Here is a 26,952-nt window from a genome sequence, read left to right as displayed (position 1 = left end):
AACAAACACTAACATATAATAATTGCATAACACAATAAGTAAAATGATGGTAATAAAATGAATATAAAAAGAAAGAAAATAAGCTAAAGGATTTGTTCATTTAAAAACCATGGCAAGGGAATATATATATATTTTTTTGCAATTTTTTGAAGTAATTATCAAATAGTTTTAAAATTATTTTCAAAAGGGTCGATTTGGTAGTTTATGGTAAAGTGAGATAACCATAAATCTTGTAAGAAAATGTGTAAATGTCGGCCTGCGAGATAACACGTGGTGGTCTTGGCTCAATACTCGCTGATAACAAAACCTCAAAGACAAGTTACAGGCCCTTTGAAATTTACATAAGCAATACAGCCACATTAAAGACATACTTATCAGTGAGGTGTTTTCAATCTGTTTTTGGAGACCAACCACAAAGGGATTTCACAGTACAATCTTTTGCTTACAAGTAACAAATAACTTGCTTCTTGTCAAACGCCGAAACGTTGCCTTTCTTCTGAAGTACCACTAACGTTTTGTCTCTGGAGTGATCATCGATATATATTGCGCAACATAACAGATTACAAGCCATCATTACAGTATTATAATGGTTAGCCCTACCTGCCTATAAAGACTATACTTATAACAGTATAATATCAATAAGACTATCGGACTGTTTGTTCAGATTTAGAAAACACTCGGACGCATGATGCAAATAGTAACTCCTTTAAAAAAATAATACTAACAATAATAATTATAATACAAATAATAATAATACACACCTAACAGACTTTTCCGCCTGTCGTCTTTTTTAATTTATATATCGATTGCTTTTTTTTGATACATGCTTTTATTTTTCTAAACGCATTGCAAGTATTATCATTTTTTTTTTTGTGTTAGCAAAATAAATTTTTACAGACATCATTTATGTCTCAATGAATCCATTTCTGTGTAGCACGGTAAATATTGTATAATTGGGTGAATTTTAGGTTTCCTATAGGCACCCAGGATCCGTCTAGTACAGAATGCAAATGATTGAAAGTACACCATCTGCTCTCTGTTTATGCTTCATATAACAAGGTAAATGCCTCATTTCCAATGTTCATTGCTTAAAAGAATGGGCTAAATATATCTGTATCACAACAGATTTCTACTTTCCAGATTTTAAATGTACTTTTTCTAGATCCATGAGCTTCTTTTCCGTTTTCTTCCTAGACAGAAAAAAATAAATAAATAAGCAATGTGGTAATAAATGACCTTACTAATGATCTTGCCTTATCTTTTGAACAGCTCCACCATGCAAGTCTGCAAATATTTCACAAACATGTTCACCACATACAGTATACACTACCCCCAGATCATGCAATGATTCAAGATGGCAAAAATCTCGGTCTAATGAATAAACTGGTGCTTGTGGCTAAATGGCAGCACATGCCCTCTTCTCGCGGTTGCCCCACGACTACAGTATGTGATTGCTAATAATTCAGACTGCTGTCCTGCAAGATAACTATATCCAAACTGTCTTATTCTAGATTCTCCAGCAACGTGTGGAATGCATCTGCGAGACTTGGCTTCGTTTGAACATTGACACCTATCTAATTCTGGGTTATATTACAGGGTCAGGCATCTCTGTGTTTCTATCTCACAATTGTGGGTGAACACGGGTCCTCTTTGCAATGAGACAGTAAACAGACCCAGCTATAGTTCTTTGGAACGACTGCTTACTAGGCTTATGTGATGCCAATACTAATATTTACACAACCAATATAGATAATTCTTCTCTGCAGTCAGCTGGTGTGCTATGAACGCCGTGTGAGCTATTGGAGGTGTGATTGCAGACATGACCAGCTTTTTCACACTATTTTATACATCTTTACACAGAAGAAACATCTGCTAAACAAACGACTGATATGCAGGAACATAATGCTGCTTTCTAAATGAGAGGAGACACATATAGGCCACTTATTCATATCACATATGTAAAACATATGACTGGATGTCACTACATGAGTAGATCAGTATCTGATTTACCAGTAACTTCCTCATATGTTCTGCCCAGGCGATCTCCCATTCCATTCTAGCCTATGGAGATGACCTGTCTGTGGCTGAGCTCAGGGCTAGCTGCACTATGAAGTGTCAGGCAAAGCAGTCTTCCATATACAGGGGATCAGTGACTGAACCCACAGTCTACACACCAGCCACTGAGTGGCATCAGAATAGATGTATAACATACAACATAGATTATTACATCAAGTATTACGTTGCAGAGCTGCTTTCCTGCACATGGGGTCCATTGACTGAACCCACAGCCTACACACCAGCCACTGAATGGCATCAGAATAGATGTATAACATACAACATAGATTATTACATCAAGTATTACATTGCAGAGCTGCCTTCCTGCACATGGGGTCCATTGACTGAACCCACAGCCTACACACCAGCCACTGAGTGGCATCAGAATAGATGTATAACATACAACATAGAGTATTACATCAAGTATTACATTGCAGATCTGCCTTCCTGCACACCAGCCACTGAGTGGCATCAGAATAGATGACTCAGTAACAAACAACATAGAGTATTACATCAAGTATTACATTGCAGAGCAGCCTTCCTGCACAGGGGATCATAGACTGAACCCACAGCGAACTTACCAATTACAGAATAGTATTACATGGGGTATTCATTTTCTGAGCAGCCTACCGGCACATGGGGTCCTCTGACTGAACCCACAGTCTACACAAGCCACTGGCATCAGAATAGATGAATTACGTACAACATAGAGTATTACATCAAGATTTACATTGCAGAGCTGCCTTCCTGCACAGGGGCTCATAGACTGAACCCACAGCGATCACAGCAATTACAGATTAGTATTACATGGAGTATTCATTTGTAGAGAAGCCTTTATGTACAGGGGATCAGTGACACACTAGCCCGAGTGGGTGACTTAGTAATATACAACATAGAGTATTACATGGTGTATTATATTGCAGAGCAGGGGATCATTGACTGAACCCACAGCCTACACATCAGCCACTGAGTGGTGTGGAAGCACTGTAGTAAAACTACATAGAGTATTGCATACAGCTTTACAATGCAGATCAGCCTTTTTGTACAGGGAACAGTGACCGGACCCACAGCCGGCACACCAGCCACTGAGTGATATGACAGCGCTGGAGATGACTTATTAACACAATATATGGTGGATTACATCCAGTATTACAGTGCAAGAGCAGCCTTCCTGTACAGAGCACAGTGACTGAACCCACAGCTTGCTACACTACAGCCACTGGATGAATTGGCAGCACTACAGATGATTTAGTAACATACTACATGGAGGATTACATACAGTATTACATTGCAGAGCAGCTTCTCCCAGCAGAGCACCAGGTGTGGTGGGCACAGCAGTGGTGGCAGAGGCCAGCATTACTGATCTTAGTGCATTACTGTTATGATTAGGCAATGTGGCTGTGATTAGTATTGATCCCTGGTGCTGTCCTCTGTACCTCTGGCAGAGATGATGTTACAGCTGCAGATAAGTATATAAGGGGTGAGTGGCAATGCATTTATCATCTCAGTGTTTCCTTATCCGGGGTGCAGGGGAGGGCGCTGATTGGCCGGCCGGGTCACATGGGCGGCTAGTTTGCAGAGCTGACAGGGAGGAGGAGGGTTCTGTGCAGAACAGAAAAACGACAACGCCAGAAAAATTAGTATTTTTTTTTTCTTGCACTTCCACAAATTAATGGCCATGAGCTCGTTTCTGATCAACTCCAACTACATCGAGCCCAAATTCCCCCCCTGCGAGGAGTACGCACAGAGTAACTACCTGCACAGCCAGTCCCCCGATTACTACGAGCGGCCGAGGGAACCCGGCTTCCAGGCTCCTCCCGAGGCTCTGTACCCAGCTCCGGGCAGCAGCTACCCCGAAGCCAGCTATGGCTACAGCCACATCGCAGCGGGCCATGAGGCCGGGGTCGCCCAGGAGGGGATCCCCAGCAAGGGACACAGCCAGTCCCAGCAACTTCTCCAAAGCCACGTCCTCAGACAGCCACCCCAGCACTGCGAGTCTATAGGAGTGTCCAATGACAGCAGCATCCACACTGAGAAGGCTGCTTCTGGGCTGAAATGCAAGGAGCCAGTGGTCTATCCTTGGATGAAGAAAATACATGTCAACACAAGTAAGTGTCAGCTCTGTGGCCCTAGCAGCAGCAGCAGCAGGCAGTGACAGGGGGTGACCCGGGCTGTCTGTTGGCCAGTCACAGGGAGAGAGCCACCCTTTTAGTATCAGTAGCTCTTAACTGCAGGATTTATTGGAGTCAATTTGTTGTAGAAAGTAATTACAGATCCCATAAATGTAATTACCCTGCTATTGACTCTGGGCCGTGCGCCTTTGATGCCTTTCTCTCCCCCAGTCCCCATCACCGTGTTTTATGGCTCTCTGCTGTGTGTTGCATTGTCACCAGCCTGAGAAACTTTCTCTTTCTTTTTATATTTGTTTATTTATTTATTTCTGTCTTAGCTAAACAATGGTGCCAAGCCATTGCCTAATGATTATGTCCCATTGCTTTTTCTCCCAGTTAATCCAAATTACACTGGAGGGGAACCCAAAAGGTCCCGGACCGCGTACACCAGGCAGCAGGTGTTGGAGCTGGAGAAGGAGTTCCACTTTAATCGCTACCTAACTAGGCGCAGGCGGATAGAGATTGCGCACACGTTGTGCCTGTCCGAGCGTCAGGTCAAAATCTGGTTCCAAAACAGGAGGATGAAGTGGAAGAAGGACCACAAATTGCCCAACACCAAGATGCGATCTGCAAACCCACCAGCCTCCAGCCAGCAGTCCAAACTACAGGGTCACCAGCACACAGATGGGTCAACAACCCCATTATTATAACATGTAATGGCATTGATCCATAATGCTGTCAATCATTTGGACCAAATGACTATGGGGAAGAAAAAAAACTTTAAACATCCCACAAAGCTCCCTGATATTGCTGGATACAAAGTCTTAGAGCCAATATGGACAATTGTTCTCCAATCCAAGGAAATCCATGGAGACTTTTGCGTCGTTTTATTTATGTATTTGATTGTATGCATATAAAATAGCTATGGGGTATATGTGTACATGATTATTAACGTCTAGTTCTTCAATGTCTGCATTGGTAGCAAACTATTTTGTATACAAGATACCTACTCCACAGATGCATTTCTGGCATATTATGTGACAGGGGGGATGGACCATCGACTATATTACACATATACATATAGCTGTGGGTATTTAAGAAAACCAAACATTTTTTTATGATTTATTTAATGGATTATTGAAGATTTAAAGGAGTCGGATTTGTAAATACTGGCGGACATAAGAAGCATTTCTGTACAAACAGCATAACTGTTTTCCTGCTTAGCTCGTTGTCTGAGATCAATGTGTGTTTGACACTCGTTGGATGTTAGCATTGCTGTAGAAGGCCTTTGATCGTCTTGAAGGCGAGGAGGGGGCGAAGATACAGTATAAGTGGTACATATTGTGGATGTTGTGCTGTATTAATGTGGTGCTAACCTCTAAGAATATTCTGAGAAAATTAAAGTTTTCAAAAAACATCTCACAACTGTTTCCTAAACGTACTTATTATAAAGAAGTCATTATTTCAGTGCACACGCACATACTGAGTCACACACACTGGCGTCTGCACATATCTTGGTCAGCAGCTAGCTGTAAATATAAAGATATAAAACAATTGTATTAATACTGGAGACACAGTGATCGCGATAAAATGGTAGGATAGAGAAAATGAGGACTGAGTAAAAGTATTTTTTTATGGCTGTGTGCCTATATGTGCAACTTTGTGTATACTATCTATCTATCTATCTATCTATCTATCTATCTATCTATCTATCTATCTATCTATCTATCTATCTATCTATCTATCTATCTATCTGTAAGCTATATTAATGTAGTCGTTTAGAATACTGAGTAAATGTATAAACGTTATCTAAGTTAAATATTACATTATGCATGACCGTTGGAACAAGAGGGAATTTCAAATATATAACAAAACAAATAATAAAAAAAAAAACATATTCTGTGACGTGCTGCAAAATGTGTACTTCTGCTGAATCAGTCTCTTCAATTGTAAGAGCTTAGACAGACTTCACATAATAATTTAGTTATTTATTTATGTATTTATTTATTTATTTATGTGTGCATTGTTCTTTTTTGCATTCCGGCAACATTTGATACTTGATTTACTATTGTTTGGGCATTTATGCATTTATGGATATATATATATATATATATATATATATATATATATATATATATATATATATATATATATATATATATATATATATATATATACACAGTGTTTATTCTTCTTTGTTTATTCAGCATAGCAATATCTTATAACGACTTATTTGTATCCCATCAGACATGCTGAAGGATTTCGTTTGCAGCAGCAAATCTGTGCTTTTCACTTGGAAAAGTAACATTTGTGCAGAAGCTATGGCATTTCTTCTGAAATCGGAGCCATCTGTGGTGGATCATGATTTTATTAACCAATTGCATACGTTCATACTGAAAATTGAAGCTGGATAGAATGTAACTGAGGATTCTTCCACTCCCATAAGGTATAGTGATGCTCACAAAGCGTTTTTGTTTACTTTATCTTTGCAAGTATTTATTTCGTGATTCGAAGGCCATATATTACTTATCATAGTAATATATATATATATATATATATATATATATATATATATATATATATATATATATATATATATATATATATATATGTGTGTGTGTGTCTTCCTTAGATTTGTAGTTTGTCCTATCACATTGTCTGGCCTTTGCTAAGGCAACAGAGTTCATGCAGAGGACACGGTTTCTGTCTATTGAGTTTTTTTCCTTTTTTCGAGAGAGGCAAGCTGACCTTCAAACCCTTGACCTTTGGTATTGAATTCCATGTAAAATGAACCATCCCTGTTTCTGTAAATCTGGACCCTGCAGTTTCTGTAACATTTTTAACGTTCAAAAAACAAATGTTTTTGGTAAAATACAAAAAAAATATATAATAATAATAGTAAACAAGAGATTCCTTCCCTCCTCCTTGCAGCTATATCGGTATCTTCCTAGATCATTGCTCGCCTCTGGCGAATCTCAGATGCTAATTACGCAAAATTCCTAAGATTTCGTTCATGTTGCTTCGAAACTTGTTTGCTTGTATAAGACAGATGAAATAAATGTTTTATTGACAATGTTTTTTAGACTGAAATAATCATAAAGAGATAAATATAGCACATAGATAGCTAAAGAAGTGTGACTGCGTGATTGGTTGTAATTCAGTTGCATGGTACACACTGGGAGACGAGTTCGTGCATGTTATTAATGTGGTAGGATAAAGGGTGGTGAATATTCCGTATACAATGGGCATTGCAACCAGGAGCTCTTTCTTGCATTTTCCTCCATCCTAAGAATGTAAGGGCCAGTGCATAATGCACCATTTGCACCATATGTTCTGGTCACAGGATTATGTTCAGGATGTGATCCACCATATTTAATTTGAGTAACATGCCAGATGTACCCATCCCATTTTCTGCAATGTGTGGGTAGTACCCCCTCTCTCTCTATCCCTCTCTCTCCCCCCCCCCTCTCTCTCTCTCCATCCCTCTCTCTCTCTCTCTCTACCCCTCTCTCTTTCACCCAAATTTCCTTTGGCCACCATACTACATCTTTATTTAATAGTTAACCTCATCACCATCTATGTATAATGTAGTTCTTACCAATGTCAATCTCTCTCATGTATAGTCTCACCTCTCCCCCTCCCACCCGCTTGTCTTCACCTTCTCTCTTGCCGTCCACACCACCTCTCTCTCTCCCCCAATCTCTCTCTCCCCACTCTCTCTCTCCCCTCACTCTCTTTCTCTCCCCCCTCTCTCTCTCCCTCTCTCTTGTCAAATATCTCTTCTTCCTTTTACACTTCCATCAATATGTCTCTCCCACTCCCTGAATCTGCCTCTCTATTTCACCCATATCCTGTTCCTATCCCCAACATATTTTATTGTTACCCTAATCACCATTTCTGTATCATTTGCTTACCTTTTACCAATGTCTCTCTCTTACATATTATCACTCCCCCCTCCTCCATCCGCTGTCTAATCCTCATCTCTCTCTTTCTCTCTCCTCTCTCTTGCTCTTTTTTTCCTTGACTGCCTTAAATTTCTTCTCCAGTAGACCATCCAACAATCCGTCCATCCATTCACCATCCATGTCTCACTCCAGTCCCTTCACCCCTCCCCCCTCCCCTGTACCTTGCTGTATATCTCCTGCCTGTTCCCCACTTTATACCCTCCATCCATTTGTCTCCCTGTGTATGTCATATTTTTCTCTCCTTGTTCTGGAACAAGGTATTGTAAAGGTCTGCAGGTACAGTATACTGGGTGAGATTTAATGGGATGAGAGATTCAGAAAATGAGAGATTTGGTGAGAAAACTCCAGTTTTTTTAAAGCGGCAATCATTTACACTGCAAAATCAAACTGGATTAGCAGTGTAAATGATTGCTGCTTTAAAAAAACTGGAGAATTCTCACCAAATCTCTCACTTTTTGAATCTCTCATCCCATTAAATCTCACCCACTGTATTCATGCGGCCCTGCCCTACCTTTTGATCTAAATCATACCCCTTTTAGACATACTACCCGGGATTTTGGTCAGGTTTACCCGGGATTTTCAACCCAGGTCACTCCCAGGATTTTAGTAACAGACCCCCTTCACACTACACCTCAAATCCGGGAAAAACCCGGGTATACCCCTTTCACACATAAGCCAGGCTTTTCAAGCATTTCTGTGTTTCATCATTAAAATGGGACACGCCCCGGCAGCAAAAAAAAAGCAACATCACATGTTTATAACTGAAAAACCCGGGTAAACCCATTCAGACATAAGCCGGATATTATACCCGGGAGTTAAATACCGGGAAAAACCCTGGTCAATTGCAGGTGCTCAGTATCCGGGAGTGAAATCCCGGGTATACCCTTTCAGACATACGCTAGTCCCGGGTTTGGGCGCGTTCATGTGAAAAAACCTGGGATTTTCGCGTATGTCTGAAAGGGGTATCAGTTTATACCTGGATCACTTGAAAACAAGAATACAAATATTGTCAGCAATTTGCCCCATACACATGGGAGCCACCCCTCTCACATTACACTTTCACATGTAACTGCTCCTAATGTCTACACTGAGGATATGTGATCTATAGTCCTAGCAATCAACAGCAAGGATTCAAATAGCTACTTATCAGTCACTCTCAGGAACATTTCCATATCCAGCTGGGGTAATGCAGGCTCTAACTTCTTATCTCAAATGAGGATAAACAATGCTATTATGGTAAAATGTATTACTGGTAATACATAAAGCGCTGTGGAATCTGTGTGCGCTATATAAGAAACTGCTATTTAAAAAAAATGTTATACTGGTATCATGAAACACTGGTAATAATATGTAATACTGGTAATAGGTATCGCAGTAATAAGTTATGCTGGTATATGTGTTATATTGGTAATCAATAACACTGGTCATATGAATCACTGGTAGTATGCACTGTTAACACTGTTAATATGTGACACTGTTGGTATGTAATACTGGTAATAAGGATCGTTATTAATATGTTACACAGGTATTAATGTTATATTGGTAATCTATAGTACTGGTCATATCAATCACTGATTATCTGTAACACTGGTGATATTTTTCACTGGTGAGATTTTTCACTGTCAGTGTATATATCAGCGTTAGTATTTTATATTGGTAATGCAGTACACTGATAATAGGTAATACTGGTAATCCATAACAATGGTAATATCACTGGTGATCTGTAACACTGGTAATATGCATCACTGGTGATATTCTGCACTGTCAGTGTATATATCACTGTTAGTATATGTAATACTGGTAATCCATAACACTGGTAATCTCACTGGTGATCTGTAACACTGGTGATATGATCTGTAACACTGGTGATATGCATCACTGGTGATATTTTGCAATGTCAGTGTATATATATATATATATATATATATATATATATATATACATATATCACTGGTGTATATATCACTGTTAGTATATGTAATACTGGTAATCTATAACACTGGTAATATCACTGGTGATCTGTAACACTGGTGATCTGTAACACTGGTGATATGCGTCACTGGTGATATTCTGCACTGGTGATATTTAGCAATGTCAGTGTATATATATATATATATCACTGGTGTATATATAACTGGTAGTATTATATTGGTAATGCAGTACACTGATGATATGTAATACTGGTAATCTGTAACACTAGTAATATCACTGGTGACCTGTAAAGGGGTGTGCACACGGAGAACTTTTAACTAGATAGTCAAAATCTCCTAGAAGGTTAGCCAAAATCTCCCTATTTTTCTCCTGCTTAGTCAATATTGTCAGCAGAAATTGCTTAGCAAAGATTGATTTTGCAGGCAAGGAAATTTTGACTAGATCATAGACCAGGGGTGGCCAAACCTGTCCTCAAGATCTACCAATGGTGCATGTTTTCCAGACAACCTGTGGATCTATAGTAGGAATGAATGCAGCAGGTTTGAAAATGTGACCGTTAGTATTGACTACAGCTGTGCACCAGCTAGGTGATCTGGAAAACATGGACCGTTGGTAGATTTCAAGGACCGGTTTGGCCACCCCTGTCATAGACTATTATTGCTTAGACAAAATCTCCAGTGCATCTAGCCAAAATCTCTCCCAAATATGCTTAGTCAAAATTGTCCATTAGTCAAAATCTCCCCGTGTGTACACCCTTTTACACTGGTAATCTGTTACACAGGTCATGTGAAACACTGAGGGGTAGTTGTAAAGTGTAGTGAGATAAAGTAACAACCAAACAGCTAAATCACAGCATGGAAAATGGCAGAAGCTAATAGGCTGGTATAATTATTTGTAATCTGTAACAATGCTTTAATCTGTACCCTCAAAAGACAGCTAAAGTGGAGAGAGATAATGTAACAACCGACCAGCTAAAATGCAGCTTGTAAAATAACAGAAGCTGATTGTTTGGTATTTTACCTCTCTCCAAAGTTTGATTTATCTTCCACTGGGAGGGAAGGGGGGAGGGTTTAACTAAAATGGGAGTTCTATTCTATTTCGCATGGAATGTTGCTTCGGGCAACCAATCAGAATCTACTTATTTATGTAGCACCTCTTAGCAGATAATAGATAGTATCTCATTGGTTGCCCAATATCCCATATGAAATAGAATTCCCATGTTAGTAAATATCCTCCTGGTAATCTGTAACACTGAAGTAATCTGTAACACTGGTAATGTGCATCACTGGTAACCTGTAATACTGCTTATATGTAACACTGATCATGTGTAACACTGCTAATGTGTTGGTTAATTTGTAACACTGTTAATATGTATCACTGGTGATCTACATCTGCTAATTTGTCACACAGATAGCACATTACAGTGGTAATCTGTCACACTGCTAATTTGTTGCAGTGGTGATGTGTTATGCTGGTAATATGTATCATTGCTAATATGTAGCATTGGTAGTATGTATCTCTGGTCATTTGTAACACTGGTAATATGTTACACTAGCCATACTGTAGGTATCTCTGGTAGTTCTGCAAATTGAAGATGTGATCTCTGTGTTGGCTGCTTCTGTTAGACAAAGTGGCTTCACTATAACTTAACACTTGAGATGATGATATCTTTGCTAACTTTATACATATAAGAGAGTCTGGCAGCCTAAGGAAATATGGTATTCGGATAAACTCGGAGCAGTTAATGTATGTAGTGAAGGTTAATTATTTGGTAGCCGGGTGCTGCAATTGTGAGATCATCATTTTGCTGTGCCCCAATCTGCTTTGAAGCCATAACTTCCAACCAAAATCTGACTCACATGCTGAGAGTTGTAGTTCCATAACAGTTGTAGAAGCACCAAACTGCTTAATACTTGGAGTGTGATGCCATCAGTGCATATGGATAGACAGCAGGCTGGTGTGTTATCTTTTTCTTATATCAGTAGTAAGCATTCCGCCTCTGTTTCTGCTCACTTGGTTTTCGAAATGACTCAGAGAGCCCAACGTTTTATATTGATTGGTTCAAATCTAGATTCAACTCTATCAGCAGTGAAAATCACGATCTCATTGTTGTGAATAAAATACATCCTTGCTTAATAAAAAGGCTTCTGAAACATATATATATATATATATATATATATATATATATATATATACTATTTAGTGCTGGTGTTTTATTTCCATCCATATTGCAAACTGTTCAAGTTCTTTGTGTCTCCTGTTGAAGACATTACCGTAGTCTCACGCTGTGGTCTAGATATAATCTGGGCACCTTGTCTTGAGTTACCTGATTGGCCGTTGCTTTACCTGATGCGACAACGTCAGTGCAGGCCAGTGTCTAGCTAGCAATAGTAAAGCACTTATTATCACGACTCATCCACGACAGTCATTGCATTGCTATTTTTTACACATTAGATTGAACATGTTTGTCAGTTGTTAGTAGGAGTTATTTAAGTCCATTTTATACTGTGGCTAAGGAAAATATCATGTAATCACTGCACGACCAATCGTGTTCAAATGTGATTGTGCAATTGTGTGTGTTACTATTTATTATATGCCCAAAAGCAACAAAATTATAACAGACAGTTTTTAAACGGATGATTTATCTGGCTCTATAGAGACCCGGTAACAATTATATTATCACATCCTGTATCCTGTCCTGCTGATTGGGGTTCCCTTTATACAAGATTATATTGGCTCTGTAGTACATATTCTAATAAAATGCATATGTTTGCACTTCATTTATACCTTTTACCTTTGATGTTACAAAACTAACATAGAAATGGTGAAAACTCCTGCTGATTTTATTTATACACATAAAGATATGCAATATAGCGTGCAGCATATTATATATCAATCTTTATACATAGACATATTGTTATACCTAGTCTGCTCACAGTTACACAAACTCTCTTAACTTGTCTCTTCTCCACTCTAGAGTGCTTACTTTGCTGACTTTTGTACTGGTTGATCACATACCAGAGAGAGAGAGAGAGAGAGAGAGAGAGAGAGAGAGAGAGAGAGAGAGAGAGAGAGAGAGAGAGAGAGAGAGAGAGAGAGAGAGAGAGAGAGAGAGAGAGAGAGAGAGAGAGAGAGAGAGAGAGAGAGAGAGAGAGAGAGAGAGAGAGAGAGGGGGGGTGAGATACATAAATATTGAGAGGGAGGAGTGTATGAGTGTGTGTGTGTGTGTGTGTGTGTGTGTGTGTGTGTGGGGGGGGGGGGAACAGATAGAGAGAGAGAGAGAGAGAGAGAGAGACTGACTATACCCTGCAGTGTAAATAATAAAGAGTGCAGTCTTGTTAAGATATTGGGGCAGAAAGAGAGAGAGAGAGAGAAAGGGAGGGAGAGAGAGAGAGAGAGAGAGAGAGAGAGAAGGAGAGGAGGAGAAAAAGAGGGGGAGAGGAGAAGAAAACTCTCTTCTCCAGATTAGAGGCCTTGTATAGACTCATTTGTTCAAAGTGCGAAAGAGAGAAATAATGGAGGGGAAAAGGAGAGAGAAAAAAGGGGAGAAGGAGAGAGAAAGGGAGAGGAGAAGATGAAGAGAGATAAAGAATAAGGGCCAGATGTATCAAGCTAGAAAGTGATAAAATGGAGAGTGATAAACAACCAGCCAATCAACTCCTATCTTTTATTTTTCAAACCCAGTCTGTGACATGACAGTTGAGAGCTGATTGGCTGGCTGTTTATCACTCTCTATTTTATCACTTTTTGAAGCTTGATACATCTCGCCCTTAGAGAGAAGGGAAAATTAGAGAGAGAAGGAAGAGGAGGAAGTGGGAGAGAAAGGGAGAGAGAGACAGGAAGAAGGAGAGAGGGAAAGGCAGGAGAGAGAGATGGAGATAGAAAAAGAGAGCGGAAAGGAGAAAAGTAAAGGAAAGAAAGACAGAGAAGGAGGGAGTGTAGTAGAGAGAAGGGGGGGGGGGGAGAGAGAAAAATGGTGTGTGTGTGAGAGAGAGAGAGAGAGAGAGAGAGAGAGAGAGAGAGAGGGGGGATTCAGACAGGGGCAGAGAGGATATTTTGGACAAGTTGGCCTTGCTATAAGACTCTGTTCCCAGATTGGAAGCCACTGTCTTTCAGCACAGTCTTGTGTTGCCTCCTTTGTTCAACATGTAGAAGGCAATGATGGTCTTGTAAGAATAGAGAGATGGATGGATTAATACTCCATTAAAAATTCAGTCACCAACAAAACAATAGGGACTTGCTTATGCTATATGTGAGGGTATAAATGACCAATTTAATGTATCTTTATTGTATCTTGAAAACATAAGTATTGTATTTGAAACATTTTACAGTGTTTATCATTAACAGGTTATAGCATATGTTATGAAAGGCAGAAGTACATGCATACTATTAGGTCCATCTACTATTTATCTATCTATCTATCTATCTATCTATCTATCTATCTATCTTAATATATTTATGCTTACTATATATATATATATATATATATATATATATATATATATATATATATATATATATATATATATATATTCCATGAACAAAATAATAAAAAAAAAATACAGTTATCAAGCTAGCCAACAAATCAACCTGAGTAACAAAAGTCTTTTTTTAATAAATAATAACCATGGATAACATGCCTGCCATTCATTCCTGTGTCACACAAGCACAGAAACCTTGCAGGGCGCTGAAAAAAATAGTGATATTTAAGGAGGCCTTGGTCATGTGAAGGATTCCCAGCAATTCAGCAGGACAAAGCATTCAAGTAAATGATTTATTTGCCATTCTCACGATGACTAGAAAAGGTTCATAAAGTTGGTCAGTGTGCAGATGTTTAAATGTTCTAAGGGACATTTGATTTGCATACTGTTAGTTTGTTTGGGAAAATGTTCTCTTTACAGAAAAGTGAAATCCATTTAGTGCACATTTGAGTATTTCATGCATTTTGCATCTACAGCTTCACTTGCTAACCAAATGGGCTAGTTTCTTTGCTTAATGATAACTAAGCCAGTAAAAAATAGCCCATCACACGCAGCAACAGTGTCACTCTTACAAGTAGCTTTTTGGATAAGTTTATTGATTATTGTGTTCACACCTGCCACCAATCGCAATCTATAAATGTAAGAAACATACTAAGAATATATAACTCTAGCATTTGTACATAGAATAACAATAAATGCGGGCTTCCCTAATATTTTATATTCCCGCATAGTTATGTGTGTGTGTGTGTGTGTGTGTGTGTGTTTTTTCAAACATGTTTATGTACATGGCCTACAAATCTTAGACATTATTTGAAAGTGTGGGAATGATACCATTTTAAACCTATGCATATAATAAGCTGTGTCTTCTAACACAATCATAGCAATCATTGCCATGATCCTCTCCCATTATCCTATGGGGAAATAAAGATCCCATTGTGTGATGTGGCGTGGTCAACCTCGTGTTCATTTGGGTCGCATAGATTTGTAAGTCTAGTGTCTGCAATAAGCAAATAAAGCAAATCATTACATTCAATTAGAAACTTTGCGTAGCAGAAACTTTTAGCGACGGATCTTGCACGCAGATACTGACCTTCAAAAGGCTTTAAAAAAAAGTCTAAAGTCGATTTAAGATTGACAACGACCCACGTAAAAAGCATCACTGAGATCCCAGGACAGTGTGTCCTGAATCGCGTGCGGGTTACTGGTGAACTCGGGAGTAAACTGAAGCCACAGTACCAGAAATTCCCCCAAGTAAGCAGAATACATCTAATACTGTGCAGGTCCGGCCAGGAGCCCGGGCGCATCGATTATCACCAGCCTGATTCCAGTAAACCTGGGTCCATGTTCGATTTCTGTAAGACAAAGAAATTTGAGGTGGTGTATATTTCACAGGCACTACAGTCATCTCCAAGATGTTCAGGAAGATTGTCTTCCCTTTCATGTTATATCCAGGTCTAAAGTGTTTCTAATATGCACAAGTCCAGGGAAACCACTCATCTTTCTTCTGGCTGGGGCTCTCAAGAACTGGCCAATTATCCATTAATTTCGGTCCCTTTTCTTGCTTTGAGGCTTTTTTATTGTTCTGTGGGCTATTCTATCCAAGATATTCATTAACTGGCCCCCAAATGACATGCTTGAGCCAGAAAAGCAGTTTTATTCTCTTTCATGAGGCAATGTGAGATTTGGAGATGTTCTCATAGAAAGGTCAGGGATATGCCAAATGGTACTGTCCAGTGATCTTTCTGCTTCCTTCTTGTGTAATGGGACTACTTTCCCCCCATTAAAAGAAAGGTGCAACTATAACACTGTAAGCTAAATGTATGTGGATATGTATGTGTGCTTGAATAATATATATATATATATATATATATATATATATATATATATATATATATATACATATACACAGATAGATAGATAGATAGATAGATAGACAGACAGACAGACAGATAGATAGATAGATAGATAGATAGATAGATAGATAGATAGATAGATAGATAGATAGATAGATAGATAGATAGATAGATTGTAATTGGTCGATTAAAAGTTACTGAGGGTCGAAGAGCAACAATGATTTGCAGAATTGAGTAGGGAGGACAGTTAAGTGCGTCTAATTATCAAACCATGTGAGTCATATAGCAGGAGTTAATCAACGGGAGAACCCTATAATTTTGTGGCTTTCTCGATTGTTGGTATATTAAATGAATAGGCTAGAATAGTACAGGAGAGTGTCTCTACCAGACATTTCAGATCCCCAGCACGGCAACACCCAAGACATTTCAGACCCATATGGTGAGTGGAAACGCATATAGGCTAATAGTGTGATCTAAGGAAACTACTAGTAACAGAGATCTTGCATTTGTCAGGTAATAAAAGGCCCCTTAGATTCTACTTTGGGACATGTGTCATGTGTGGGAGTAAGCAAGCCTTCCCCAATGGCTGTGTAATGGCTAATATGTGCTGAGCTTAGCAATTAGTCAACAAGGCATCCACTACTGCTACTACTACTACGTGGACTTTTCTACTGATGTAAGTGGTCTCTTTCTAAGTTGCCTTTAGGACCTATTGTACTAACTTGGGGAAGTAAATTTAGCAGCTCGATATTGTATGGCGCAGAATTGTCTGTGTATGCTGTTATGATGATAGTTGGGGGTGGACTTGGTCTGAGACTAGTTGGATTTCTCTCTATTGGAGATTAGGGGTTGTAGAGCCTAGGAAATCTGGTTCCATCACCATTCCCTATTTGAAATAAAAGGATTTAAGTTGACGCATGAGCACGTGAGCAGATAATAGTGCGCATTATTGTGGCATTTGGAGCGGAGTCTGAGCCAGGCTGCTCCTGTGATTACGCCTTTCCTGTATCTACTGAGAGCAAGTGCTTCCCTAACCATCCCCAGCAAGAGGTTCTCTCTCCCTCTTATCACAGCGCAGCCCTGAACCCACCATCAAGGATACCTTATTGGAAAAGCTCATAGGACTCAATGCTTCGTTAGAAAGGATGGATTTTATTTTAAGGTATATCCGTTGATTGTTCATTAATGGTGTGAGTTATTGCTGTCCAAGGCAAAGGTCAGTAGAAAGGCTGTAGGGTGTGCGTGTATATTTATCTCCCATTCCACAAGAGTTATGGTGTCTTTCCTTACATCTTCAGCTATCTGCGTTCATATCATGCTTAGATGTTGCATCCGATTGCCAATGACAATATTTGTGTGTTGATTGTGTTTAGGATTTTGAGTATATCCTTGTTTTTAGTCTTGTTTTATTCTATTATTTGTCTTGTTCTTTCTAGAAATGAGCGGGTATTCATCAGGCAGAGACATAAATAAACCCAATATGTTATACCTATGGCATATTCTAGGTAACCTTCAAATCATAAATGTACCCCGGACGTCTTTATGTATTTTTTATTTACCCATTTGATTTATTTTTTATATTTTTTATTTTTTTTATTGTACTTTGCTTTTAGGATCTGAACCCTGTTTTACTAAGGGTCTGTTAAGGCTGTAATATCTAGTAATATGTAGAAATAAAATCCTTTCTGTATTTGTAGAAATGGTTATTCTACACAGATTGGTATATGAAATAATAACTGGTGTAGTAGAATGGGATAACACTTCTAGATCCTTCACCATACATTGTGAAATATTAGAGGCCGCCTTAGTTCCGCGCTGGAGTTGTTATGTTTCATATCCTATAGATATGAGTATTGGCATGTTACAATTTGTACAGTGCAACATACAAATACATAGAGTGGGGGATACTAAGTGCACGCACTAATGAGTGGTGCATGAGGAAAGGTCACAGTGCTGAGATTTGATTTATGTAGCAGGTCAATTGGGGCAGAAGAGCTTGATAACCGAAATGGTTTACAGTTATGGCTAACATAAGGTGGCTGCTGCTGTGTGTGAGAGTATAATATATATATATATATATATATATATATATATATATATATATATATATATATATATATATATACACACATTTGTAGTAAGAATAACGACTAGCTAGTATATGTGTGTGCGTGTGTGTGCATATATTTAAATATGTATATATATATATATAAATTCATAGATTTTGATAGTAGAATAGGTTATGAACTATATGAAATAGTATATTCACACTGTAAAGAATAGGGTAAGCAAACATTTACAGGTAAACGCAATCTCTCTACATTCAGAAAACACATTTCCCCACAGTTAGCGTTGTTTCCACACCACCTGGACAGGAAATGTTTTCCAGTATTCCCGTATTCATACCTTTTTTTTTGGCAAGATAAGACATTTATTTCCATTGAATTCATATCATCCCCAATATGCTGATGAATATTACATATTTGTCATAATTTAATTAAGTTGTAAGTTGTAGTCATTTTACCAGTTCAAAATATACAATTGAGTCTGGAAATTCATTCAATGGTAAAATTTTATTGAGCAAAATATATTTTACAGGCATCATATATATATATATATATATATATATATATATATATATATATATATATATATTCGCATATATCATTAGAGTTCTCGCAGCTAACATATGCGAAAGCCACACAAATCCCATCAATCTCTCCAGAAGGTGCAAGTCAGGGGTATAATCAAGCATCACTTTATACAACATTAATATACAGTGCATATAGCATAAGCAACTTAAAATAAAGATAAACTGATACACGACACAGAAACACTGTACCTGATAAAGGCGATGCAGAGAACATCTTCCTGCTATATAATATTCTATGGAAACATGGATGTTCATCAACCTTATGCATTTGAGTATATTATTAGTATTGTGTGTGTGCAGTCCAATCTGGAAGACATTAGGGTGCAGAATTCCCGGCTATGACTTGGAAGGCGCTAGTGTTATCCTAGCAGCACTGAAATGAAAGAATCTGGGATCAGCAATTTCAAAAGTAGTAGGGTGAATGATTGACCAAAGTGGGCTTTCATCAAATACAACACTGAGTATTGGCTTAAATGAAAATGCATAGTAGCGAATTTCTGCCTCCCTTCGCCTCCTACGCTGGCTGACTCCCTCCTTTCATGTGGTGTCATTGCAATATGCCGTAAGGAGCAAGTGTTTCTATGTTTTAATGCCCCGTTTACAGCCATGGTGCATGGTGCCATAAATCTTGCTTGGCCATAAATGACAAAAAAAATTGGTATTCAGAAGAGGCCACCCGGTCTTCTAGTCCTGTATATTTCTGGCTTATCCTCTGTATATTTTCTGTGTTATTGAGCCTCACATTATTCTTGTGGCTGTGAAACATTCATCTTATATTTTATAACACCTGGATTTTGGCTAAAGGTTTTCAGCGTTGCGCTTATAATGAGGCTAATGCCAGCTAATCCCTGTTATAAAAAGAATAATGCTTCTGTTGGGGCAAATGACGCCTGGAAAACATGCACTGTGGCCATTGAAGGTCTGTTCTCGCTATCAGAAAAAGGAAACCTTATTCCTATTTATGCTTTTAGCACATCACCGCCCCTGTGTAATACATACATGAATTATTTTTCTATTTGATATTTCAATATCTCCCAGCCAGACGGTATATATAGTAGCTTCTCGGCATGCTGTAATTGTGCAGACACAATACATACATTAATAATTCAGTGTACCATCACACACCTATGTCTCACTGACGGTTGGGAACATGAATGAAAACTTCGTTTTAAGATTCAAAAAATGATTCGATGAAATTAGCGAATTAAATGAAAGAGCAGTAAAAAAAAACGATTTTAAACAGACCTTAAGTTGCAGGCTGTCATTCATTCATTAGCATCATTTTCCAGAACTCCAGTGACGCCTACTTTCACAGGATCCTAGATCCTCCTCCCTCCATTTTTTCATGTTATTTTATTTTTCTTTCCATGTCTCCCCCATCTCCCTAGACTTTAAATGTCTTTCTCTTTTTTTTTCTACCCCCACACATCCCTGTTCCCAGATGAATATTCTGCTTAGAATCTAGCATCATTCAGCAGGCAATATTTGTAAGAAACATACCATTTTTTTTGTGTGTCTGTGGAACTACATTTGGAAAGCACTGAGAGTTGATATCCCTTATCTTTGTGACCGGGGTCGCCCATATGTAACCTTAGGGGTTGTCCAGTTTTTTTGGCAGACATTTCTTGTTCAGATTTCCTGAGCGCTGTTCTCATCCTGGGGTCGTGTTGTGCCTGGTGTTGGTAGGTGATAGAGCAGGAGGGGTGCTGGTGCTGTCCTTGCCCCCTTCATTATGCCTGAGAATTAGCAGGGGTGTGGGGGGTGGGGAACCCAGATCTGCTGGTTCTGGAGCCGAACTGGAGGACAGTCTTCTGAGTTCCGCGTCAGTCGTCAGAATCCAAGGTAAGGCGGCCAGAAATCCTCTATCACTTCTGAATGGTGGAGTTTATGTCCCAGTGATTTATGACCATAGTCTTAAATCTCGGTTCAAGAAGAGTTCACAGGCTCAAGCTTCCTTTCAAGAAATGACTGATACGTATAGTTTGCTAATAACAGGCTGTTTTCTCGTCTCCACACAGTTTCTTTCCATATCTGTCCATTGAATCTGAGAGATTACTTTTTTTTTTTTCTTTTTCTTTTTTTTATTATTGTTGTTCCCTCCAAACAATTTTTTTCCCCAGGAGCAGGGTAAATAACAGTATCCCTGATACTGCAATGCTTCTTCAGAAATAGAATGATACTCAAAATACCAACGTGATTGCGTTAACAATATTTGTAAATAGATATTATTTTCAATCATTCATAAAGCAAAATACAAGGTGGTATCAGCAATCGCATCTGTAACTCCAGTTGTTTAATGCCCTCTTGTGCGGCGTTGGCAAATTTGAATACGATATCAAAGAGCTAGCTGGATTTATGTTGGTGGATTAATAGAATTTGCCTTTATAAACAATGATATTTTGTTGATATGCCACTTAAGAACCAGACATCAACAGCAGTTTGCATGCCAGGATGTTAAGGGTTAATAAAAGCACACTGATATGTGGCTTTCTAGTTCATTGTCTTCATAGACCACTTTTTATATTTTATATTACATTTTTCTCTGGCCTTGAGGGTCTTTGATAGACTTGCATTGCGGTAACGACTAATCAATCTAAAGCTGCTTCATTGTATTTCAAATATTATTGACTGTTATCACTGCCATTATTTTTAATGAACAATGAAAAAAACTTTAAGACTCCTGAAAAGTTTTATGCAGTTTTAGGTCTCACTTAAGGCCTATCAAATGTTCCTTAACACGGATTTAACTCCAAATCTATTGAATTTAGATTTATTTAAGACTATTATCAGTTATGGGAATACAATCTCCATATAATGATTCTTAATATTATAAATTATTACTCTATCGACCATTTTTAACATAGTATTATAGTAATCATCTATGAATCAAAATAAAATAGAACAATGTAATATGTTGTTATCCCAACTTTTATCCCTAACCATTATTTAACTGTTAAAAGGGCAGTGCCTGGAATGTAGCTGGCTTTATTTCTATATCATCTTGCTATTTGCGTTCTAGAGCGTTTCCAACGCGCTGCTTTGTGCTGTGGCGAAGTTTAAATAGTTATTTGGAGATAGGTAAACATGAAGATTTAACAAAAGATAGAGAGGAACCTAGAAGTTTTTTTTATGGCTTGTGTTTCCATCATCTAGTCTCTCGCTAGCCAAATGACCCCCATACATCAAATTACAGAGCAGTTGCACAGACAGAACCTATTATCGTTAGGGGCTACACAGAAAGTTCAAGCCGTGGTCATGGAGATGGACGCTGCTGGTCTTTCTGGTTCCTGGTGTTTTTTCAAATCCATCATGTTTTAACAGGTAGAATTGTGTTCTTTTTATGGAGACTAATAACAGTACAAGGCATCTGATATTTTATTATCATGTATTTCATTATTATCTTAAAGATTATGTTTAGTTAGGGCATTTTATCATGTGCTATCCTTGTGTGCTTGCTGGGATACCAAAGATCATAAGATCTGTAGAACATTCTTGCTGATCTGGTGCTTATGTTATGTGTGACACAGAAATGCAAAGCAATACATTGTAAGTAATTCAGAAGTACAAAGGTATCATGTAATCAAGATTGTAGCACATTGCAAAAGTGAAAGTTACAAATTGGAATACTGCAGCAGTGTATCAAATGCATAAATACCTTGTAGCAAGACCCCAAAATATTATTAGTTATTATTAATATTATTATTATTTACATTGTACTGTAGCATCATTTTATGTATCAGGAGGGATCAGTATACATTTCAGAGACCAGTATGGGATTCTGGTCTGCAGGCCTGTATTTGGTGTGGCTGATATGAGCTCTTTGATAAATGAATGTTTACCGAGGCAGTCCCTACTTTAGAGTGTACAATACCGTATGAGTACAAAGCGGCCCAAGAGTTGAGGTTATCATTTTAACATGAACTTTATCAGATTGGATACACAACCTATGTAAGCTAGATGTGTGTATTAAGACGATGGTGTGTAAATACTATTTCTCTTACGAAAGTAATAGTGGACCGTCCAACTAAACGTTATTTATTGGCATTAATACAAACAAAGGTAAGCCAACAAAGTGATAGATAGCGGTGCCTGGGCGCATAATGCACTAGCATCTGTATGCATTTCTCCGTGTATTTGTGTGTGTGTGTGTGTGTGTGTGTGTGTGTATGTGTGTGTATATATATATATATATATATATATTTAGATAATCATATTATTATGGCTGTGAATGTATTTCTATATCACTAAATGATATGATGATTTTTTAGATCTATCTATCTATCTATCTATCTATCTATCTATCTATCTATCTATCTATCTATCTATCTATCTATCTCTGTATCTCTCTCTGTATCTATGTCTGCCTGTCCCATATTATGTACACACATGCAGGTACATGCAGTGGCATGACATATGTACTTGCTATGTGTGTGTGTGTGTTGATGGCTTGCTGGGAGGGGGCAGGAGGAGGTGTGTGTGTGAACAGTCCAGGATGTGATGTACTTATTCAAAGTGCATTTAACTGTAATTTTTGGCCCAATGCAAATGTGTTGGACGTTAGTGAGAAGCCCTATCATCTTAATACACACTTCTCAATATTGCTGAAGACTTTTTCCTTTATGGCTTTCATGTCACTTAGCTATTGTAAGTAAGATGGATCTCTCCCATTTCTTCACTGTAGCCTGCTTCTTCCCCACCACAGGTCTGAGCAGGGCGGCCATTGGACGAGCAGCGCCACGTGACAGAGGGGTGCCAATGTTACTCTTCACGGGTGTCAGGACCCTGTCAGTTTGTGAAATAAATATTGGGAAACAACGAAATGCAAAAAGCGACCTACTACGACAGCTCTGCGATCTATGGCGGATACCCCTACCAGGGAGCAAATGGTTTCACTTATAATGCAAGTCAGCAGCAATACCCCCCTGCCTCATCCCTGCTGGAGAGTGACTATCACCGGCCTGCCTGCTCGCTGCAGTCCCCTGGCGGCACAGGGCCACAACACAAAGCCAATGACATCAACGAAAGTTGTATGAGAGCCATTAGCAGTCAGTCCAACCCTGTCCCGGTCATCTCAGACCAGCAACAGCCCACGCCACCCTCTCTGTCCCCGCCACAGAATGCCACTAATGCAGCCACAGCAGCCACCTCCAAGGCCACCAACATCTCCTCACCCACCATGTCAAAGCAGATATTCCCATGGATGAAGGAATCTCGGCAGAACACAAAACAGAAAGCAACAGGGAGCTCCAGTTCAGGTAATGTCCCCTCTCAGCCACCAGCCCATCACACACCTGATGCACTGGCTCCACGCAAGCTGCTTCACTGACTGGCGTGGCATGGAAGGGGTTGTGTTCAGCAAGGCAGTCCCAGTGCTTGTACTATGCAAATACACTGTATTAACCCTTCCAACTCGAGCTCAGCATTGCACAGCTAGGTGACACAAATATTGCCTTGCCACCCCCATTAGGACTATTATTGGGGTTCATTGCAAATTTAATGACAGCTTGATTTTTATTTGTTTGCCTTTATTTTTATGCCAGTGGGTCAGCAACCCACAATCAGGGCATGGCACATGTCAATGTAGAGATGGATAGGAATATATAATTAGATGCCAATGGCAATGACTATTAATCTACATGGAGAAATGATGTTAAGTAACGATGAATTAATGGCTGCTATTAATTAGTATAATAACTATACTGGTGGTGTTTATTAGTGCGCTGACTGTAATAGGAATAGTTAGATAGGAATAATAATGTGCATTTATAATTGAGTGGCTTTATCATTTAAATCCAGCCACTTCCCCCATACCTGAGGGAAAAAGTAACCTGTCATAACCTTTCCATTTCTCAGTTCAGTTGAAGTTTCCAGTGCAGGTCACGTGATAAATGCTGAAGCAGGGCACCAATTAGATCGGATTCTTACAAATCACTTCGTTCAGTTCTGTTTATAAAATACAAGTGAAGTGATGCAGTCTATGGAAAGTGTTTTATGTCTAAGTATTGTGACTAAAATATAAGAACGAGGCAGCCTGAATGGAAATACAGACAACACTCTGTCAGACATATACCAGCTGTGGTAATGACAATTAATTTTTATACAATTATTGGAGATAATTAGATTCCATCTAATATAGAGGCACAGTAATTCTGGAAAATATTGCAGGCTCAACTAATATGATGGCCTGACAGTTAAGCTCATTTTATGATTACAGATTAGAAAATAGAGTGTGACATGTGCTTGGTTATAAGTAATGCATGCAGTGCATAGAGCAGATCACCTTTAGATTATAGACTTGGCTGTCTGCATAATGTGGGCAAATATCTTAACAAAACTGCACTCTATTATTTACACTGCATGGTATAGTCTCTCTCTCTCTCTCTCTCTCTCTCTCTCTCTCTCTCTCTCTCTCTCTCTCTCTCTCTCTCTCCCTCCCCTCCCTATCCTTCCCCCTCCCTATCCTCCTCTCTCCCTGTGTCCCTTACTCCCTCCCTCTCTGCTTCCAATCGCCTCATCACTGTGCGCATGCGCGGCATTGCTTTCTCAGTACATTGTTATGTTCTTTATTAATTCACCTTTTCTTAATTGAGACCTTCTGAATTGCAATGCAAGATATATATTGAGAGCTTTATTGAGATGAGGAGTGTCGATAGTGGGTGGGGGAGGTGTAACACAATGCATGTGGCTATAGCTTTCCCCCCATAATTCACTCTGCTTTTTGCTGAATAATGACTATTGTTATCCGTGTATGAGAACTATTGCTACTCATTAAAAATTGCGGCATTTTTATTTTTGCTATCATAATTAATTTGTTAATTGTAGCTGCCAAAACATATTATTTCTGCATCTTGTTGTGACAGTGTGACCACAATGGCATACTTGGCAGGCTAGCAGAGTTACCACCACCATCTGGCTTGCCCTGTGCTACATTACAGTGTATTAGGACAGGGAGCCATCTTATCCAGCCCCTGCAAAAAACATGTGGTCCTTTTATAAAGGGAACCATAGAATACAGGGGATCTTAATGCGAACCAATAGTTACCAGCAGATAGAAAACCTATGCTGTAGTATATCATACCCATCTCTCCCTCCACCCACCACCACCTACCCCCAACCCACCACCACCTACCCCCAACCCCATAGTTTGATTATGTTTTATCATTTCTAAATTAATCCATGGTTATTTACGTTAATGTGTTATTTAGTAATTGCTCCCTGTTTATGATACTACTACTACTACTACTACTACTACTACTACTACTACTACTACTACTATAATAATAATAATAATAATAATAATAATAATAATAATAATAATCGTAAGTAATACCATGTAATTAACAGGAGAGCTGATTTAGGGCAGTATGGATGCCTGGCAGGATTAGTTATACTCTCACAAAGACAACATTTTATATTACATTTAAAGCCGTTGTTAATCTGGAAGATTGAAATAATTGATATTTTGCAACATTTAAACACTATGTTCTGTCAAATACAAATACCCTGCAGTCTTTAGCAAATGGTTACGGTTGCTATTTACGTGTGTTTTATGTTTTATGTTTTGATTTTTTTTTTTTTGCATGGTCCTTGCAGGTGAGAGCTGTGCTGGAGACAAGAGCCCCCCAGGGCAATCCTCTTCCAAAAGGGCCCGCACGGCTTACACAAGTGCCCAGCTGGTTGAACTGGAAAAGGAGTTCCACTTTAATAGGTACCTGTGCCGGCCTAGAAGAGTGGAGATGGCGAACTTGCTTAACCTCACAGAGAGGCAGATCAAGATCTGGTTCCAAAATCGACGCATGAAATATAAAAAGGACCAGAAAGGGAAATCCATGATGACGTCATCCGGCGGCCCCTCACCTTGCAGGAGCCCTGTGCCGCCGCCTGCTGTTGGAGGGTACCTAA

The 26,952-nt window shown here is 38.9% G+C and overlaps 2 protein-coding genes across 4 annotated transcripts in view; both read left to right on the top strand.

Moving 5' to 3' along the window:
- Positions 1–26,952, top strand: part of HOXA3 (homeobox A3) — a 43,311-nt gene that overhangs the window by 14,863 nt on the left and 1,496 nt on the right. Inside the window, exons 2-4 of one of the 3 annotated variants that reach the window (XM_083188938.1) lie at positions 6,414–6,612; positions 23,753–24,305; positions 26,644–26,952. The exon at positions 26,644–26,952 is cut by the window's right edge and continues 1,495 nt beyond it. In XM_083188938.1, the coding sequence (XP_083045064.1) occupies positions 23,870–24,305; positions 26,644–26,952 (745 nt within the window). In that variant the 5' untranslated portion in view covers positions 6,414–6,612; positions 23,753–23,869. Of the gene's footprint in view, positions 1–6,413; positions 6,613–17,391; positions 17,560–19,236; positions 20,893–23,752; positions 24,306–26,643 lie in introns of those variants that run through there. The other 2 variants (XM_083188940.1, XM_083188939.1) reach the window with 2 other exon arrangements.
- HOXA4 (homeobox A4) lies at positions 3,158–5,809 on the top strand. Its single transcript, XM_083188941.1, has 2 exons — positions 3,158–4,163; positions 4,563–5,809. Exons 1-2 carry the CDS (start codon positions 3,728–3,730, stop codon positions 4,874–4,876), a joined length of 750 nt encoding a protein of 249 aa, XP_083045067.1. The 5' UTR covers positions 3,158–3,727; the 3' UTR covers positions 4,877–5,809.

This window comes from Crinia signifera, chromosome 5 (assembly GCF_055691185.1).
Source record: "Crinia signifera chromosome 5, ASM5569118v1, whole genome shotgun sequence".
In the NCBI taxonomy this organism is placed as follows: domain Eukaryota; kingdom Metazoa; phylum Chordata; class Amphibia; order Anura; family Myobatrachidae; genus Crinia; species Crinia signifera.
The sequence above is the reverse complement of the archived record's forward strand: the minus strand, read 5'-3'. Positions and strand labels throughout refer to the sequence as shown.